A 17600-nucleotide genomic window follows, 5' to 3' on the forward strand; every position below is an offset into this window, starting at 1 on the left:
CCAATACCCTCCTTTTCCCCTTCTCTATGATTCTTCCATGATATATTTTCATTATATTTCATATATTATATAATACAGACATATTTAAATTGATGTCTATTTTTTATCCAAATGCAATGAGAGAAGATATGGGGACTCATTTAAATAAACTAGCTGAAGATTATTTTAATAAGAATGATTTTTGTTCATATCTGGGCTTAGAGGAGATGAGAAAACCAATGTTTAGATACACCATAGGAGGAAGAAAGGAAAGGAGGGAGGGAAGCAGGAAGGGAGGGAAGAAGAAAAGGGAAGGGGGGGAAGGAAGACAGAGGAGAACAAGGGAGGGGAAGGGGGAGAGAGAGAGAAAGGAAGGAAGGAAGGGAAGAAAGAAGGAAAGAAGGGAGGGAGGGAGGGAGGGAGGAAGGAAGGAAGAGAGGGAGGGGGAAAGAGAGAAAAGTAGGGAAGGGGGGAGAGAGAGAGAGAAGGAGGGAGGGAACAAGGGAGGGAGGGAGGAAGGGAGGGAGGGGGGAGGGCGGGAACTAACTTGCATTGATTACCTGCAATACACCGGGCAGGCTGCCCAACATTTCCAAGCTTATCACACTTTAAAACGGTGCTGTGAGGACAGTATTAGTCTCACTCTTACTGACAAGACAATGGGGCTCCAAGAGGTGAAGCAAAGCTTTCTGCTTTTTTCAAGGTACCCAGCTTGCAAGTGCCTAGCTCAAGAGTCAAATCACACTGGCTGGACCTCAGAACCCCTGATATCTTTTGTTCAACAAAGTCATCTCTCAAATGATGAGAGTTTCACAGTTCTTTTTTGTTTTTGTTTTTTAAATCTTAAAAAGGCTAGGTGAAATGGTGGCAAAAGGGATAAACTAAAATTACTCTGAAGCATATTTGATAGAAAACAGGAGTACATGGCTTTTTAAAGTTAATAAAAGGTTTTTTAAAAAAGCAGGAAAAACCATAGCTTAAGTAAAAGGGACATAAAATCCATAACTTTGGCCAAGAAAGCTTAGATCAGTCATGAAAATGGGTGATGCAAAAATCAATCACATTTTATTGATTTTAAAAAACAACTGAATTTGAACCACATAAAAGTCACATTTTGTATTTGTCAAGAAAAGTCACTGAAGAAAATGAATTAGCTTGACAAAAATGAACTTGCCTTGAAAGAAACAAATCATCTGATAACATTTAAATTAATGGAATATTAAAAAGCCAAATGTCAGGAGAAATAGAGCATTTTTCCTGGGTAAAAGCAGTGCTTAGAAATATTTTTTTGCCTTTTCTTAATAAAGATTTTCAATTTATTTTAAGAAATTTATATTTAGGTTATGTTCATAGGGAAGTGAAATTTTGTTGATAGATTGTTTCTGCAAATGGCATATAAATTATGAGACTTTATGACTCTGTCTGGTTTGACTTTTAAAATATATTTATACTATAGATCTATATTTCTTTCTAGAAAAGACATAAGACATTCCTCTGTCTAGTATTAAAGCACCAATACTCGATATCTATATTTCATCTTTGGCTCTCAGGCCAAGTGCCACTTTCTCCAAGAAACTCCCACCAGGGTCACCTCTTTTTATGGAACTACAGTATGTTATCTGTACCCTCTATTACACTGAAGAATTTCTATGCTGGAGTATATAAGCCTTTAAAAAATAGGTGGGGGGTGGGAGATGAGGGTAAGGGGGATCAAATATATGGTGATGGAAGGAAAACTGACTCTGGGTGGTGAACACACAATGGGATTTATAGATGATGTAATACAGAATTGTACACCTGAAATCTATGTAATTTTACTAACAATTGTCACCCCAATAAATTTTAAAAAATAAATAAATAAATAAAAAATATGTTTTTAGTGTCTCCTCTACTAAACTATAAACTACTTGAGAGAAGGAACCATACCCATTTTAAATTTACTATCTAAATAATTATTGCTTCATATTTGTTGAATAGTAAAAATAAACAAAGACAGAAATGGATATCATATGCTGACATTTGAGGATGAAATGGTTAGTCTCTTTCTAGTCTTGAGTAGTGCTGGGACTTTGGTTACAACTTGGAAGTTTACATTCAAGCTTCTACGTTATCTTGAACTCTTAATTATGTATACAAAAACATTTGGTATCACACAAAATCCACATTCAGATATCCCCTCAAATTGCGCACATTGATTGCAGCTCTGGGTCAACAGACTTATTTCTTTGAAGTCAGCAAAAATACAACAACAATTGCCAGCAAATTCAAGCATTCATTTATGTATTTAACAAGTTTTTCACAAATGAATTTTGGTTCATTATTTCTTTGCCCTCAAAAATCTCAGAGTTGCACCAAAACAGCATTTGAAGGAGAGATTGGAGTATAATGAGGTGACCCAATGACTTAGACGTTATTGGGAAGTATGACCGAAATCATCTGTCATTTCAGATAAACCACTTCCCTTCTTTTGCTTGGCATAAGTACAATATTTAGACACATGAAAACTTAATGTTTTCTAGGTAAAGAACTAGTATAACTGAAAAAAAGGTCTAACCACACCCATGGTTTTGAGGGGCACCTAAATTCAGTTCTTACGTCAAGAAATACACCTTATGTCATCTGCATTAAGCCCAAGTCCCTAGGTGAACAATTCTCACTGATACCTTAGTGCTAAAGACCAATTTAACTTTATGTAACTGCTCCAAGGGAGCATCAGCATTACCTTTTTTTTTTTTTTGCATTAAGAAAGTCTAAGTGAGTATATTCCTGTAACTTACCATATAGTTGGATTCAATTCTAGTTCGTGGTAGGAATCAAAGTCATCTCGTAGGATAATACTGTCACTATGTATTTCAGCTAAAAGGAAAAAATGTATTTAGAAAAGAATTATAGCAAACAATAGATTTAGCGACACAGAAGGATCAATGTGCTGCTTTTATGAGAAATAACAGTATTTCAAATTAAAACTGAATTTTAGATGAGCAGTTGATTCTATTTGCTTTGCCCCTAAACTACTAAGGGACAAGTATAAAGGCTCTGCTGTCAGATACTTAGAAATCTGGAAACCAGAGCCTCCAAAGAGAAACCCTACGAAAGGGTCACCAGCCAGGAAAGGCAGAAGGCCACAGTCAGCACTCACGCACTAACGCAACCTGTAGGGAGAGGCCACACAAGATGTGCCTCTCATAGATTGACACACCCAGACCAGATTCACTTCTAACTCGCTTTAAAGTATAGAAGGGGACAGAACATTCCGGCTATTTGTTGTCAGTTCTTGTTGCTGACATGTTACTAACCTATTTCCTCTCCCCTTTCCTACTATCCCTCTTGCCCTCACTTGCTTTCTCTCATTCCCTATATTCACTCATTTTTTATTTAATGTGTTTCAAATTATTAAGATTTTTTTCCCTCAGAGCTGCACAGGAGAAATTACCTACATGAATAAGTAAAACTCCCAAGTAAAGTAAAGTCATGTTAGAAGTCAGGAGGAATGCCAGGTAACCATCCATAGTTTTCAATATGTTATCACTACACTTGAGAGTATATTAAATACCCATTTTTAAGCTCTAGAAGAACTTTGGGCAGCTAGAGCAAAGCATGTTTTTATAAATGTTGGAGTATATCATTCCCGCCGAATAGAGGGTGGATGAGTAAAAACAATTTCAGGGCCAGCTCCAATGGAAGTGAGCTCGTCTTTAAGGTTCTGTGAGAAACAATAATTGTTTCTACTCAAGGTGGAAAAAATGAATTTAGTGCTTAAAAACTCTCTCATCTGATTCCCATGGTTTGCTTGGGAAGTTTGTTTCAGTTAATATAAATTGTCTGGGCCTATACAATTTTGTTTGAACTAGTTTACACATGCTTTTTGGAAAAATTAAAATATGATCTGATTAACAAAATAAATTTTTTTCTAAAAGTGGCATTTTACCTTTTTTTTTTTTTTTTTTTTTTTTTGCTCACTCAAATATAATTCACTGCACTCACTGGTAATTAAAATATTGGGAAGTATACTTCCAAATTCTCTTTGGTGACATCGTCACCTATAGCCATCCTTGCCCTCTTCATACCAGGAAAGCACATCAAGTCCAGGGAACCAGGGAATCAGCATGGACTGAAAGGAATGCCTTCTTAGACGCAAAGCCTTCAGCATGATAACAGGGAAAATATGGACTTACACTGGAGAAAACGCGGTGATACATTCTGTGCATGGGAGTGATTTAATGATTCCTCTGAGCAATCAGACGCAGTGCCTGACATGCCCACAGGGTACAGCTCTCTCAAACACCCAACCAGGCTGAGACTCGGGCGGGGCACTGTGGGTCACCAGCCTGCCTCCGCTGCCAGAAGGCATGCTTCTAAGCTCTTATGTTTGTCTGCCAAAGAAGAGGAGCCCCAAGCTGTAGCATTACATAAAAGTAGAGCTTTTCAAGGCAGATTTTCCAAAGAGAAAAATAAACTAATTGGGTTTATAGGTTGAAAGGAAAAGCCCAAGAGACAAATAACTAAGCAATCTGCAAGTCCCACAGTGAGCCATCTGAAAAGGCTGGAGCCAACTAGAATGACTTCTTTTCATTCTCGTTAAATAGTATAGTGTAGGAAACTGCTTTTAAAATAAGTCTTCACTGAAAAAAAATGACAAATTTAACTCTTAAAGATCATTTGTTTTCTAGAGAATATTTTACAAAGGCATGAGTAGACTTTAATGGTTATTTGTTCATGTATTTATTTCCAAACACTGTTACATCATTGACTATACATTTTACAAATATGAATTCATTTCATTCTCATAACCACCCTAGAGGGTAGGTACTAGTATTACTTCCATTTTACAAATGCAGAAACTGAGGCACAGAGAGGTTAAGTAACTTGCTCAGTGTCACATGCCTAGCAAGAAGTAAAGGAGAGATGAGGCAGTTTGGCTCCAGAAATCGTACTCTTACCCACTACATAACCCTGCCTCAAGAACTGCGGGCCACTAAGCATGAGAAACATGAGTGATGGTAACGTTACGTGGTGCCATTCAGCAAAGCAGACGGTTATTTAAATACTCGTATTTCAGTTTGTGAAGAAATAACCAAGCTATTTATTTTTACAACCCAGTACTAATTGGAGCAGAAATCTCAAATCTAAAATGACCTGAATTCCTCTGCACTCACAGCTCCTTTCCCATTGCCTCTGTGTTCTATTCATGCTGGAACACTGGGGAAAATTCAGCCTTAGAACACTCTGTCAAAGGGCCCACACAACAGGCTCCAGGGATGAACGTACTAACAGACAGGTTCGGAAGTGCTTCCATTAGCCCTCAGCTGGGCAGCACGATGGCCTCCTTGTTGAGGTCCTATGTTCAAGCATAATCTGGACCTGAGTCTAGCTTCAATGAATTATTAGCAAATCAGACAGGGCAGAGAGTTTCCTCACCTCTATATCATCGCCCACATAGCCGGAGGAGTGAGACGGGAAGATCTAGTACTAAGGCTAGTGACACAGGGGATTTAAACACTTACCTAGATGTGGGTGCACAGTAGCCTCTGTTGGAGCTGGACCGAGAGAGAAAAAAGATGACTGATTAGCAACAAAAGCAAAATCTAGGATTAAACAATCATAAATATAATTACAAAACTTAGGTCACACAAAAATAAATTGGCTAGAACCTTTTTAAAAGAGTAAGAAGACAATGCCAGTAAACTTCCTAAAATAAGATGTCTAACTCTCTATTTAGTTATTATATTTAAAAGTAACGCATTACTCTTAAAGTGAAGAGTAGAACCCCTTACACACAGGACAGTTACTTATTATTCAAGTTTAGTCAGGTGTCCCTTGACACACAATATAAATGTGATGTGAGAGTTAATGGCTATGCCCAGACCCTTTCTGAGCACCCATTACATGCCAGGGGCTGTTGTGGGTGTTAGGGAAATCAAGAGAAAAAGCACCATCCTTCTCCTCAAAGGTTATTGTCTGGTGAGGCAACTATAATGTAGTGTAATAAGGGCTATGGTCGAGTGTTCAGAGGGTGCTGGCAGGACATGGGGGACCAGGGAGGGACACTAATTCCAGGCTGTCCAGGAGGAGAGGGTTGTCAGGAGAGGCTTCCCGGAGAAGACGACTTCTCTGCTGAGTTCTGAAAGACTAGTAGGAGGAGGATAGGTGGGAGTAGGGAAGGGAGACGTGCTTCTTTCTGGAGTAAAAGTAGAATGGCATAGAGAAGTAAGAGAAGTATGTGAATCTAGTTTCCAACTGTAAATTTTACAAAATCTTAAAACAGACTAAGTATTCCAATACTTAAAAGGAGCTGTACGTGTAAAATGCACACTAATAAGAGAAAATGGCCTCTGAGGAGAACCACAACAAGTTCAGCATGACGGAAACAGAACGTTTAAGAGGAGGGAACAGAAAAGGAATTGGGAAGACTGAGAGGACAAGATGAGGGATTTGGACATTACCATGAAAGCATGACCATCTCCTGAACATTTATGAGCAAAGGAGTGGATGTTCAAATATGCATTTTAAGAGAGGGCACTCTGATAAAGTTTGAAAATAAGGAAACCCTGTCCTTATTTTAACTTTATAATACTTTGGTTATACTCTTTTGCTCAAAAGATTTCCAAATCTATGAAGAAATATTGTTAATCACTATGTAAAAAATTAGAAATCATGACAGATATTTTTAAGTGTTTTACATCAATTAAAGTAGAATTTCAGCTAGATACAAAAAAATTTGTTTCTATCATGATGGTCAGTGCTTCAGCTATGTTAGATGAAAAGTCCAGACTTAACAGAATTTTTAATTTTTATTTTATTTTTTGGCTTTTTAAAAATTAGTTTCAGGTGTACAAAACAATGTAATAGTTAGACATTTACACCCCTCACAGAGTGATAACCTCCCTTCCCCAATCTACTACCCCTCTGACATCGTACACAGCTGTTACAATTCCACTGACTCTATTCCCTATGCTGTACAGCATTTTTAAAACTAAAAACTGATGTCTGTCTTACTGTATCATACCAACATATTGTATACATTGAAAATACTTGTGCTTAGTTTTATAAAACAGACTCTATGGAAAGTGTCATGGATATAACTATTAGTATACAGTTAATATACACATGCAAATCATCACCAGTTTATTGAAGTCTTGAAAAAAAATAGAAAAATTTAATGATCTTGTGTTTTGTGCCAATGCTTATCGGTCAAGTCATAGAGTTTTAAAAAGATTCACTGAACTGTTATCTTTAAGATTTTCTTGAAACAAAAAGAATAATTGCCCATTACCCAATAATCAATGACAAAAAATGGCACAATGATGTAAGCTCCCTCATCAAATCACACTGCATATGAATGAGCTGAATTTGAAGCTTCAAGAAAAGCAAGAGCTTATTTACAAGGTAGTTGGAAAAGTAAGAGAATTCATGTTGAAATTGAAACCTCTACAAAACAAACAAATAATGATTTTACACATTTCTTAACATGAATCAATATGCAGATTTTAAAATTCCAAGGAAAATTTGAAGAATGTCTTCTTGAGATTGACCATTTTGGAGTTGTTTTTCAGTTTATGCAATATCCCTATGAATCTCACGTTAATAATACTAACTGGACACAAGAGTAAATAAATTTACTTGGACAGATGTAGTTTTGAGACTGATCTGCTTTTGTGTCAAAGAGAAATCAGCTTTTCTACAAAAAGATGAACAAATTTTGTCCAGGTGGATGTAGCTATGAAAAGAAAATAATTTTGATATCCAATTTTTATTGGAAGACTTTTAGTAGGTGCGGAACACTTGGATGTGTGAATCTAGTTTCCAACTGTAAATTTTGCAAAATCTTAAAACAGACTAAGTATTCCAACACGTAAGAGGAGCTGTAAGTGTAAAATACACACCAGATTTCAGATACTTGGTACAAAAAATGTAAAATACCTCATTAATAATTTTATATTATTATTTATATTGAAATGTTTATTATTTAGTATATTCTGTTGAATAAAATACATTATTAAATTCATCTATTTCTTTTTGGTTTTTTTTTAAAATGTGGCTACTAGAGTGTTTTAAACTGTAAATTGCTCCACACCTCTTTTTGACAGCACTGAACAAGAGCTAGGAGGGCGATCTGGACTGGATAGCAGTTAGGGAATCATTGTCACACAGGAGGTGTAGAGTCACAAGACCAAGTCACTCAGAGAGATGTAGGGTATAAAAAAAGAGGCGAAAGGAAGAGGTCAGTGTACATTTTTGGGACTGGTAGAAGAAGAGAGGCATCAAAGGAGACTGAGAAAGAGTGCATTTCGTTATGGAAATAAGAAAAGGAGAATTTTAAGAGAGAAGAGGGCTGCAGGTGAGATTAAGCGAACCCTGATAAAGCTGATCTCTAATGAGGGCACCCCGTTATCACAGTACTGCGTTAAGCAGGGTCTGGGAATTTGGCCTCAGAGGCCATGCTCTTAACTACTGTGTAGATGGCTCTTTCAAGAAGGTTGGCTGCAAAGACCAGAAATGAGATTGTGTAGAATCTAATGAGGAAATAGTAGCAAAGGTTTTTTTTGTTCGTTTGCTTTGTTCCTTAAGATATTATGGTAGTTTAGCTGCCTTACAAAAGGGGTTTTCTGTATTTATGGGATAAATTCTTAAGAAAGGGGGGAAATCTATAAAATATTAGCTTTAAAATACAGGGAAATAAGTTAGTTAAATATAAAACTAATGGCAAATGTCAATTAGAAATATACTGGTCAGTACGATGGTTAAATAAGAATAACAAAGTATCTGCAGAGACATCAATTAAGTTACGTACTTGATTTTAAATAATTATATTAGCTAGGGCCTGGCTCCAATAAAGAGAATAAGTTATAAGATATCTTACTCTCCTTGAAGGAGTCTATCCAAATTGACATCTCCCTTTTCTAAATTATTTTGGTGCCAGGCACCTTTCACTGAACCACCTACAACATAATCAAGGGAGGGCCATTTAAAAAAGACCCATGGAATCAGACTCTCTGGGACTGGAGGCTCAGAATTTGTATTTTTAAAAACCTCCCCAGAAAAAAATAATACCAACAATAAAACCTTCCTAGCTGATTCTGATAGAAAGCCAAATTTCAAAACCACTGCAGAACTGTTCTCTTATTAAGTACATGTCTTCTCCCAAGAAGAAATAAGTTCCTCAAAGGCAGAAAATATGTCTGCAAAAGATACCAGCCTAAGCTAGTACTAGATTCTCAATAAATACTGAATTGAATTGAAAGCTCCTTCTCAGCGGTAATATATTTTATGTTATTTTGGAAAATAAATAATTGAAGATCCGAACTTTGCAAAATGTCAAAATATACTTACAGCATTGTCAGAAAGTCCTTTAGTATATATTGTCTAGGTAGTTCAAACACCTAATAAGTGTTCAACTGGATTTAATTTAACTGAACAAATTTAAATCATGTTTTAAATCACTAGTTAGGAAAACTCAATGAATATTTTGTAATAAAAATATCCACTGCCTGAGATGACATTGTTTTCTCAAAAAACCCCATACGTACTACACATTAAACTAGATAAAAGGAAAAGTGCAAATTTCTTTGAAAATGTTTACACATGTATGGTATAAATATCGTCCAAAATCTATTAGGTTGGTGCAAAAGTAATTGCAGTTTTTGAAATTATATATATATATATATATATATATATATATATATATTTGGAACTTTTCTATCATTTTATTTGCTGCTTTGAGCTCTAAGAATTAGAAAGAAAAAAATCATTGAGAAGTAAAAGGAAGCAACAGTTTTTTAAGTGGTAATAGATACTGGTATAGCATTGAGGTGAAAATACCATCTCCTGTACTGTAAATGCCAAGGTCAAGGATTTTATTTTAGGGAAAATTTGTAAATATTTAACCTTTTAAACTGCAATTACTTTTGCACCAACCTAATAGTAAAGTACTGGGCCTGGGAAACTTATTTTAATCACCTCTCAGTAAGGGGCTATATCAATCTAGCTTTATGTAGTAAAACAAGGTTTTCTAAGGATGTAGGAAGTTCACTCTCTTTTTCACACTTACTGGGGTAAATATACAACAGAAACAGCCAAGTAAATAGCCTGAAGAAGTATAACATAGTTCAACATCATTTATTACACTCCCACTTGGATAGCACTTGCTTTGCCTCATACTACTAATGTGGATAAATTACTAAATTCCTGAATTGTGTAAAGTTGGCAAAAAGATCTTTCCTCTTCCTTTATGAAATATAAAACGTACAGTTCAGAGAGGCCCTAATTTATCAGCCATCCAAATACTTACCCACTGGCATAGCTCCACGTACACCTTTCCTGCTCCTTTGCTGTTGAAGTAGCTCTGACTCATCTTTCTAGACGGCTTGAACATTTTTATCTCAACATTTTGTTGGTCTGTTGCTGCTTCTCTGCCTCTCTAAGGACTGCCCCTACCCCACTACCCACCTTGGTCCAAGTTCCCAATTCCTTTGAATCTGAAAATTGCATGACCAACTCTAACTACTACACAAAAAGTTGGTAAATGGCTTACATTAGGAAGTTTTGTTTCTAAGAATGAGAGAGAACAAAAATGTTCCTAAAGAAGTAGGCTTTGGCTTTGGAAGAAGCAGGATAGAATACACCTGTAACAGAAGTGTAAAAGACATTCCACTTTCTTCCAGGTGTCTCTGCACCACGGTAAGAAGGCCAGGAGAGACAGGCCGACCACATACATACACAGGGAAGGATGTACTGTGGTTCAGGGCCCTGCTGGTTGTCATGGGAGACTGAGTGAGAGAGGGAAAGACAGCCTGGAGTGGTTCTGTACCCAGAGTGATCACTGGGCGAGAAGCTTCATTAAATGGTCCTGATTTAGCTTCACTGATGAGACCCGTGAAACTATCCGTAAAGGCTGGACAGAACCTTACACTGTAAGGAACTCACTTTTTATCCTACCATAGAACTGTTAACAAATTTGGATATTCCTAGATTTACAAAAATGATTAGTTGTACATCCTACACTCTGGGAAAACTTCGCTCTGAGAAAAATACCAGTTCACTTTGGTTTATACAAATACTTGATGACTTATTAGATCATTTATCTTCCCATAAATGTTGAGGCCATTCACCTTAACATGAAGTTTCCACCAATAAGTTATAAACTCTTACAAACAGAGTAATGGGTAGAGGCCAAACTTTCAATGGCGCTTTAGGATTAAAGTACAATGATCATGAAATACCATATCCTGCATTTGGATTTCATGCCTTACTCCAAGGAGAGCCATGAACATGGGCAATGCACAAATAAACCCAGCTTATAGTTCTAAAGATCTATTAACTTGTTACGAATCCTAGGTTAGATGACAACATCACCATCTGTTAACAGGACACATGATGGGTAAATGAATTTGCATTTCAATGAATTCTAGATCTCACTCAAAATAAGCACACATCTCTGTAATCTTTACTCACGGACTTAATGTCACTGAGATCCACAAAAACTACAGAAACTGTGTCCTTTGGAAAGCTTGATCCGGTTCATATAACTGGACCGAACTGAAAACTGAACTTAAGTTGTACCTTGATAACTTAAGGAGTATGCCAAATGTCATCAAAAAGGAATCAACTTAGTCAAAACCACAGATAAAATATGAAATGCTAAACAGGCAAGTTAAAATGAAGATTTTACTTTGCTTAAAAAATAAAGTGCCAGAGGGTAACGGGGGCGGGGGGTGGGGGGTGGGAGATGAGGGTAAGGGGGATCGAATATATGGTGATGGAAGGAGAACTGACTCTGGGTGATGAACACACAATGGGATTTATAGATGATGTAATATAGAATTGTACACCTGAAATCTGTGTAATTTTACTAACAATTGTCACCCCAATAAATTTAATAAAATAAAATAAAAATAAATAAAAATAAAAAAAATAAAGTAAAAGCAAGTCAACAATGTAAGAATCATGAAAGAATCTCACTAAAGCCTCCATATTTATTAAAACCCTGTTTCCAGCCAAGGATTAAGAATGAAGGCCTGACATACTTTGACTTGTTTTTAATTGAAAAAGCCAAATACATTTAACACTTTAAAATGATCAGCACAAATTGGTAACAATTTTACCAGTAAGGTATTAATTAATGAGGATCGATGTAATTTCATTAGTCAAATATCTCCTGAGAGCAGGTAAACAAGAAAAAATGGGAAACTTTGAAGTTTTAAGCATAACAAAATCTTTTCATACTAGATGGATAATAAATGCTTTTAAGAGTGTCAACGTCACTCAGAAAAGTGCACTTATGATTTATTTTCAAGATTCCTTTTGATATTTTTGATAGTGCCACTTAAAAGTTATTTGTCCTCCAAATTCTCCAGCAAGAACCACCCAAGTTATTTGTCTTGGTAAAATTCAAACTTTAGATCAATAATGAAATGCTTTGGTGATATTCTACCTCTCGCTTAGCTGAACATTTTCCTAGATGCTATGGAACTATTAAGTGACCTGAAGATTAGGAATGTGATTTTTATTAATATTTCATTGAATATGTAAAGAGAACAGGAAAGGATTTTTTAAATTGATAGACTAATATAGTTGAAAATGAAAGAAAGCCAAATATTGTTTTTAGAAGATACTTCAAAATTCTTTGAAAAAGCATATCTCTGGTAGAGCTTCCTTTTTATTCAGCTGTGCTATTCTTGAAATGATTTACTAATCTCCGTGAGCTAGCATAAGAAAAAGAACTGAAACTGCCTTGAATGAATATAAGAAATCTGTACGAATGCAGATTTGATCAAGACAATTACGCCAGGAATACTGAGGGTGAGTGTTTGCTATGTCAAACAGTTGTAAAGAGACCCAATTCACATCCCGACAAGCAACTCACATCACAAAGACTGAGTAGGATTAACACGAAAACACGTAAATTCAGCAGCAACATTTTCTAAGAAAAACATGCTACTTGGTCTCTTTAAACAAGGTTACTATTCATTTGTTTAAAATAAAAGTAGAAAAAGCATGTACTGACTGACACTTGGTTGAGTAAATGACAAAAAGCACTTAGCCACGTATGTTAACACACCTGTATGTGTGTTGGTGCTGCTTCTAGAGTCACAGAGTTTCAGGTCCTTTCTAAGGAATATCTTCATTTTTGGGGGATGGGGGTCGTGGGGGGGGGGGCGGTAGTGAGATTTAGTTTTAATAGTTCATTATTTTCCACTCAATGTGAGTTGATCTGATCATCACTATTATATGAAAGTAACCATTATACTTATCAATCTCTTTACAAACTTTTAAACACAACAATGTGAAATATCTAGTGTTTGACATGAGAGTTACTCCGTGAGCATTACCTTTCATTTATTAAAGATATTTTCTCTATTCTTTCCAATTATTTAGAACATCTCGCAGACTATAATTAATAATCTGTCCTTATGTCACTGGCAAGAGCGCACTGGCTGAGCTTTGCAGACAGAAATGAAGGATCAGAAAGTTCCTGTGAACTTCAACAGGAAGCGAACACCTCCAATTCCGTATTAGCACCTATGACTTCATTTGGGTCCCAGAGCTCAGTCATTCTTTCCCTAATCACAGTCTAATAGCTTACATCTTTGGGTGTTTTTTAGTAAATATCATAAACATGGACCATTATGTGGCTTCTCAATATGAAATTGAAGCAGAAAATTCTTCCTATCATCAATTCAATTTGTCCAAGAGACAAATTACATGCTGAAAGGGAAGAAAAGCTTCATTTCTTAAAAAGCATTTCTGTGTTTATGCTCTTTCAGAAATAGAGCCCCCAGCATCTCACCCAGCAGCCTAGAAATAGGCATGTTAGAAAGAATGAGGTCATGTTTAATTTCCCCAAAGATTGCTCTTTTGACAAAAGTGTTTTTCTTTCAACTAACTTATTTTGGAAGGAAAATTTTAAATAACGATGTAACTCAAAAATATATTTCAGCCAACTTATTCAACAAATTATTCAGTCCAAAGGATGGAGATTTCACTATGCAGAAGAAAAAATAAAAAGGATGCCTAAAAAAAATGAATTGAGGGGGTGGTTAATGAGCTCTGTGTTAATATTATTGATTACTTACCAAAAAAGAAGGCTTTGAGTCAGACAAGCACTATATTTATGATGACAGACAGTTCTTACAAATAAAGGTATTATGTTATGGGAACTACATATCCTAAATCATTTTAGAATTCAAAGGCCCTAGGTAATTTTGCCTCAGGTATCTCTTCATCTAATTTGAAATTCAAATGTATAAAACTTTCAAAGCTAAATATGACAAATTAGACACAGTCCGTGAAGTTACAATTTAATGAGCTATGAACCTAGATTTTCATCTCCCCAGGAATAATTTCTTTATTACTTTTTGTATTTTATTGCAATAAGGCACCATTTGACCTTCAAGTATGATAATTAAGCTTCTAAAAATGTTATAAATTTAGAGTGAAAATAGTTCTCTCTGTGTTCAGGAATATACTTATGATCAGTATAAAAGATTATTTAACATTTAAAGACAGTAAAATTACACACAGAACCAGCAATATTAGGAAGTGTTTTTCCCTCTTCCCTTCCTCCCTTATTTCCCATCTCAATGTGATTTGCGTTTCATAACAACTTATTATCTCTCAAATTATAAAATAAATGAAACAGGAGCAAAATTAAAATATATCTTTATAACATACAAATGGGGGAACAGTGAACTCTTTCAGGTAAGATTTATTATATTATGAGCTGTCAATAATTATCTTAAACACTAAAACTTATGACTCATCATTTTGCCACGCTCATGGCCTTACCTTTTCTGGGAAGATAAGTCATACATTTTTCAAAACTTGTCTATGATATGAATAAAAGTTTTAAGTGAAAACACAGAATACAAATGATATACCATTTGAGTTTTTAAAAAATATTACTGTGAAGTAGTTTTTAAAAAATCTTAGACCTTTGAGAACTTGAAGAGATGAAGTTCACAGACAGAGCAGGGGAGAGGAAGTGCAGCTATAAATTAATCTGTAGCCTGAACACATATGGCTTTTAAACAACATTCAGAGGTAGGGGTAGAAAGGAAAATAGGATCGGCAGCATCATCACCATCATCAAAAAGTAATAACAATAATAATAACAATACTAATACTATTACTACTACCACGAACAAATCTTATTGTTTATGTTAGGAGAAATTTGCTAGAAGTCTACGAATATCTATCAATATCTGCTCTCCCCTTGTTTATTTGAACAGGACTATGGCCCCCAGTTAGAGGTATATTTCTCAGTGTCCCCTGCAGTTTCCTGTGGCAAAGGAATTAAGTTCTGTCCATAGGAAAGTGAGAGGAAGTGACCTGGGTCATTTCCAGGGCTGGGTCATGCCCTCTAAAGCACTCGGGGAGCTTCCCCGGCCTATCATCCTTCCTGTTGCTGGGAGCAGCCAGCTGGGCCCTGGAGATGGGCGCTATGTACACAGCAGTCACTCCCCCCGGCCCGGACCACCTGCCTCCACACTGCTTTGTGGCTAAGAAATACACCTCCTGCAATTTAAGCCACCTGCAGTTTGAGGCACTTTACCATGGAAGCTTAGTCTATACCAAAGAGTTAACTTCCTGTGGGTTGGGGATAGGGTCCCTTTTGGGGAACGGTATTCTCTCTGTATCCCAGTCACAATCTTAAAGGCCAGAGCACATATGAAAGCTGACTAGACTGTGAGCGCCTATGAGTATGACTCTGTGTTATATATCTCCACACTCCCATCCTAGCACAAGGTCTAGTATGTATGTTAGTTGATTGGGTACTACTAACACCAGCAAGACATTATTGCTGAAAGCACTGTTAGAAAATCCTAACGTTCTATGTTCTCCTGTGTCCCCTCCTCTCTTAGTTACTTATACACTTATTGTCGTCTTCATTTCACCTTACTTTTCACTTTCCTATACATATCTAAGGACAAATGGTACAATGTGCCTTGTCCTAAAATAGATAATGAGGCAGCTTACAAAAACAGGACAGACAACCGAACAAGGCCATAAAGTGGAAAAATCAAAGGTGATGACTAATGAGGGTCAGAAAAAATACATCCAGCTGAGATTAGCATGCAGCATAAAAGCTCTGACATATTAAGTTTGGTTCTGAAGCTATGAAGTTACAGAAATAGAAAAGTTCACGACAGGAAAGAACACATGTTGCTCAGGCGAAGGGCGGCTATTTCAGGTGCAGAGACTTAGAAATGCTCCTCCTGTGGTTTCCTAGAAAGCGGACACCGAGCAATGCAATGAACATCATTGGAAATAACATCCATCCAACTGTGAGTTTTGGGGGACTATTTCTTATAAAGTCCATCAGTGTAGAAGCAAGGAGTGTATAATGTCTAAATATGATTGTAAAAACAGTTCTGGGGGTGCAGGAGGGGTAGGCTGGCTGGCAATTAAAGAGACAATTTTGGAAAGGTACACCTGCTCTAGGTGGGTCATTCATTCCCTCAATAATATTTCAGTGCCAGGCACTGGGTCAGGTGCTGGGAATATAAAAATGACGCAATCTCTGCTGGATCAAGAGATTCAAAGGGCAGTAGGAAATACATGTAGAGGTTAACAGATGACAATGCAATGTGGCGAACCCCATTCAGTTAGTAAGGATAAGGTGGAATAGTGACAAAGATAAAGATGATAGAGGAAGAGAGACTTGAGATGGAGCTCTAAGGCTGAGTGCAACTTACCTGGTAAGACAGAGGAGGTCACGAGGAGGGTATTCCCGGGAAGGGAACTGGCATGTGTAAGCCCCAAAGATAGGGGACAGGATGGCATGTGTGATGAAGCCAGTGCCCACTGCAGCTGCAGCACAGAGTTTGGTGTTAGGCGAGGGCAGGCAGTGTGGAGAGAGCCTAAATGCAGAGAGAGGCGGGGGCAGATCACAGAGGGCCGTGAAAGCCAGGCTAATGCGACAAAGGTAGGCAGTTATGGGGTTTGAGGCTGGCAGTGAAAATTAGGTTTATGTTTAAGAACATTTTGATACATGTGTAGAAGGCCTGAACCAAAGAAATGGCTATAGGTGTGGAAAGAAAAGTGCTGGTGTAAGTGATATTAGGACGATAAATTGGCCTTAGGCACACTGGGCACAGATATGGATGAAAGAAAAGGAGGAAAGAAATGCTACTTAGGTCTCCGTTTAGTGGCTGGGCTGATTAAGTCACTAACCAGACTGAAATAAAGGGGTCGAGATTTGGGGAAAAGTCCAGATTAGCTCTGAATACATCGAGTTCAAAGTACCTAAATGGCATCCAAATGTTAAGTGCCTGGTAATAATAGTGAGAGGTACCATTTATAGACTATTTGTGTGCTAGCCAATATCCTGTGTGTATCATTACTGCATTCAATCCTCACAACTTTACTATGTTCCTTCTGGGCAAAGCATATTGTACCAGGCTCTTGGGAATGGTATGAGACAATCCAAGCGTTAGGTACTATTATTTCCCCTATTTTACAGTAAGGGAATTGAGACTCAGAAAGATTACACAGCTAGAAATTCCAGAACAGAAGTTCAAATTCCAACATAGATAGCTCCAAACTCCGTGCTCCAAACCACTTTGCATTACTGACTCTCTGAGTAAGCACCAAGCAAATGGACAGATTAAAATCACAGGTGT

General features: G+C 36.8%; 1 protein-coding gene across 4 annotated transcripts in view; it reads right to left on the minus strand.

The window, feature by feature from the left end:
• Positions 1 to 17600, minus strand: part of RELN (reelin) — a 504226-nt gene that overhangs the window by 259485 nt on the left and 227141 nt on the right. For all 4 annotated transcript variants that reach the window (XM_074340625.2, XM_074340624.2, XM_074340623.2 and 1 more), the window contains exons 5-6: positions 5484 to 5516; positions 2757 to 2835 (exon numbers count right to left, since the gene is read on the minus strand). In XM_074340625.2, coding sequence (XP_074196726.2) covers positions 2757 to 2835; positions 5484 to 5516 — 112 coding nt within the window. The remainder of the gene's footprint in view (positions 1 to 2756; positions 2836 to 5483; positions 5517 to 17600) is intronic.

This window comes from Rhinolophus sinicus, chromosome 4 (genome assembly GCF_057876585.1).
Source record: "Rhinolophus sinicus isolate RSI-liver-muscle chromosome 4, RSI-T2T, whole genome shotgun sequence".
Classification (NCBI taxonomy): domain Eukaryota; kingdom Metazoa; phylum Chordata; class Mammalia; order Chiroptera; family Rhinolophidae; genus Rhinolophus; species Rhinolophus sinicus.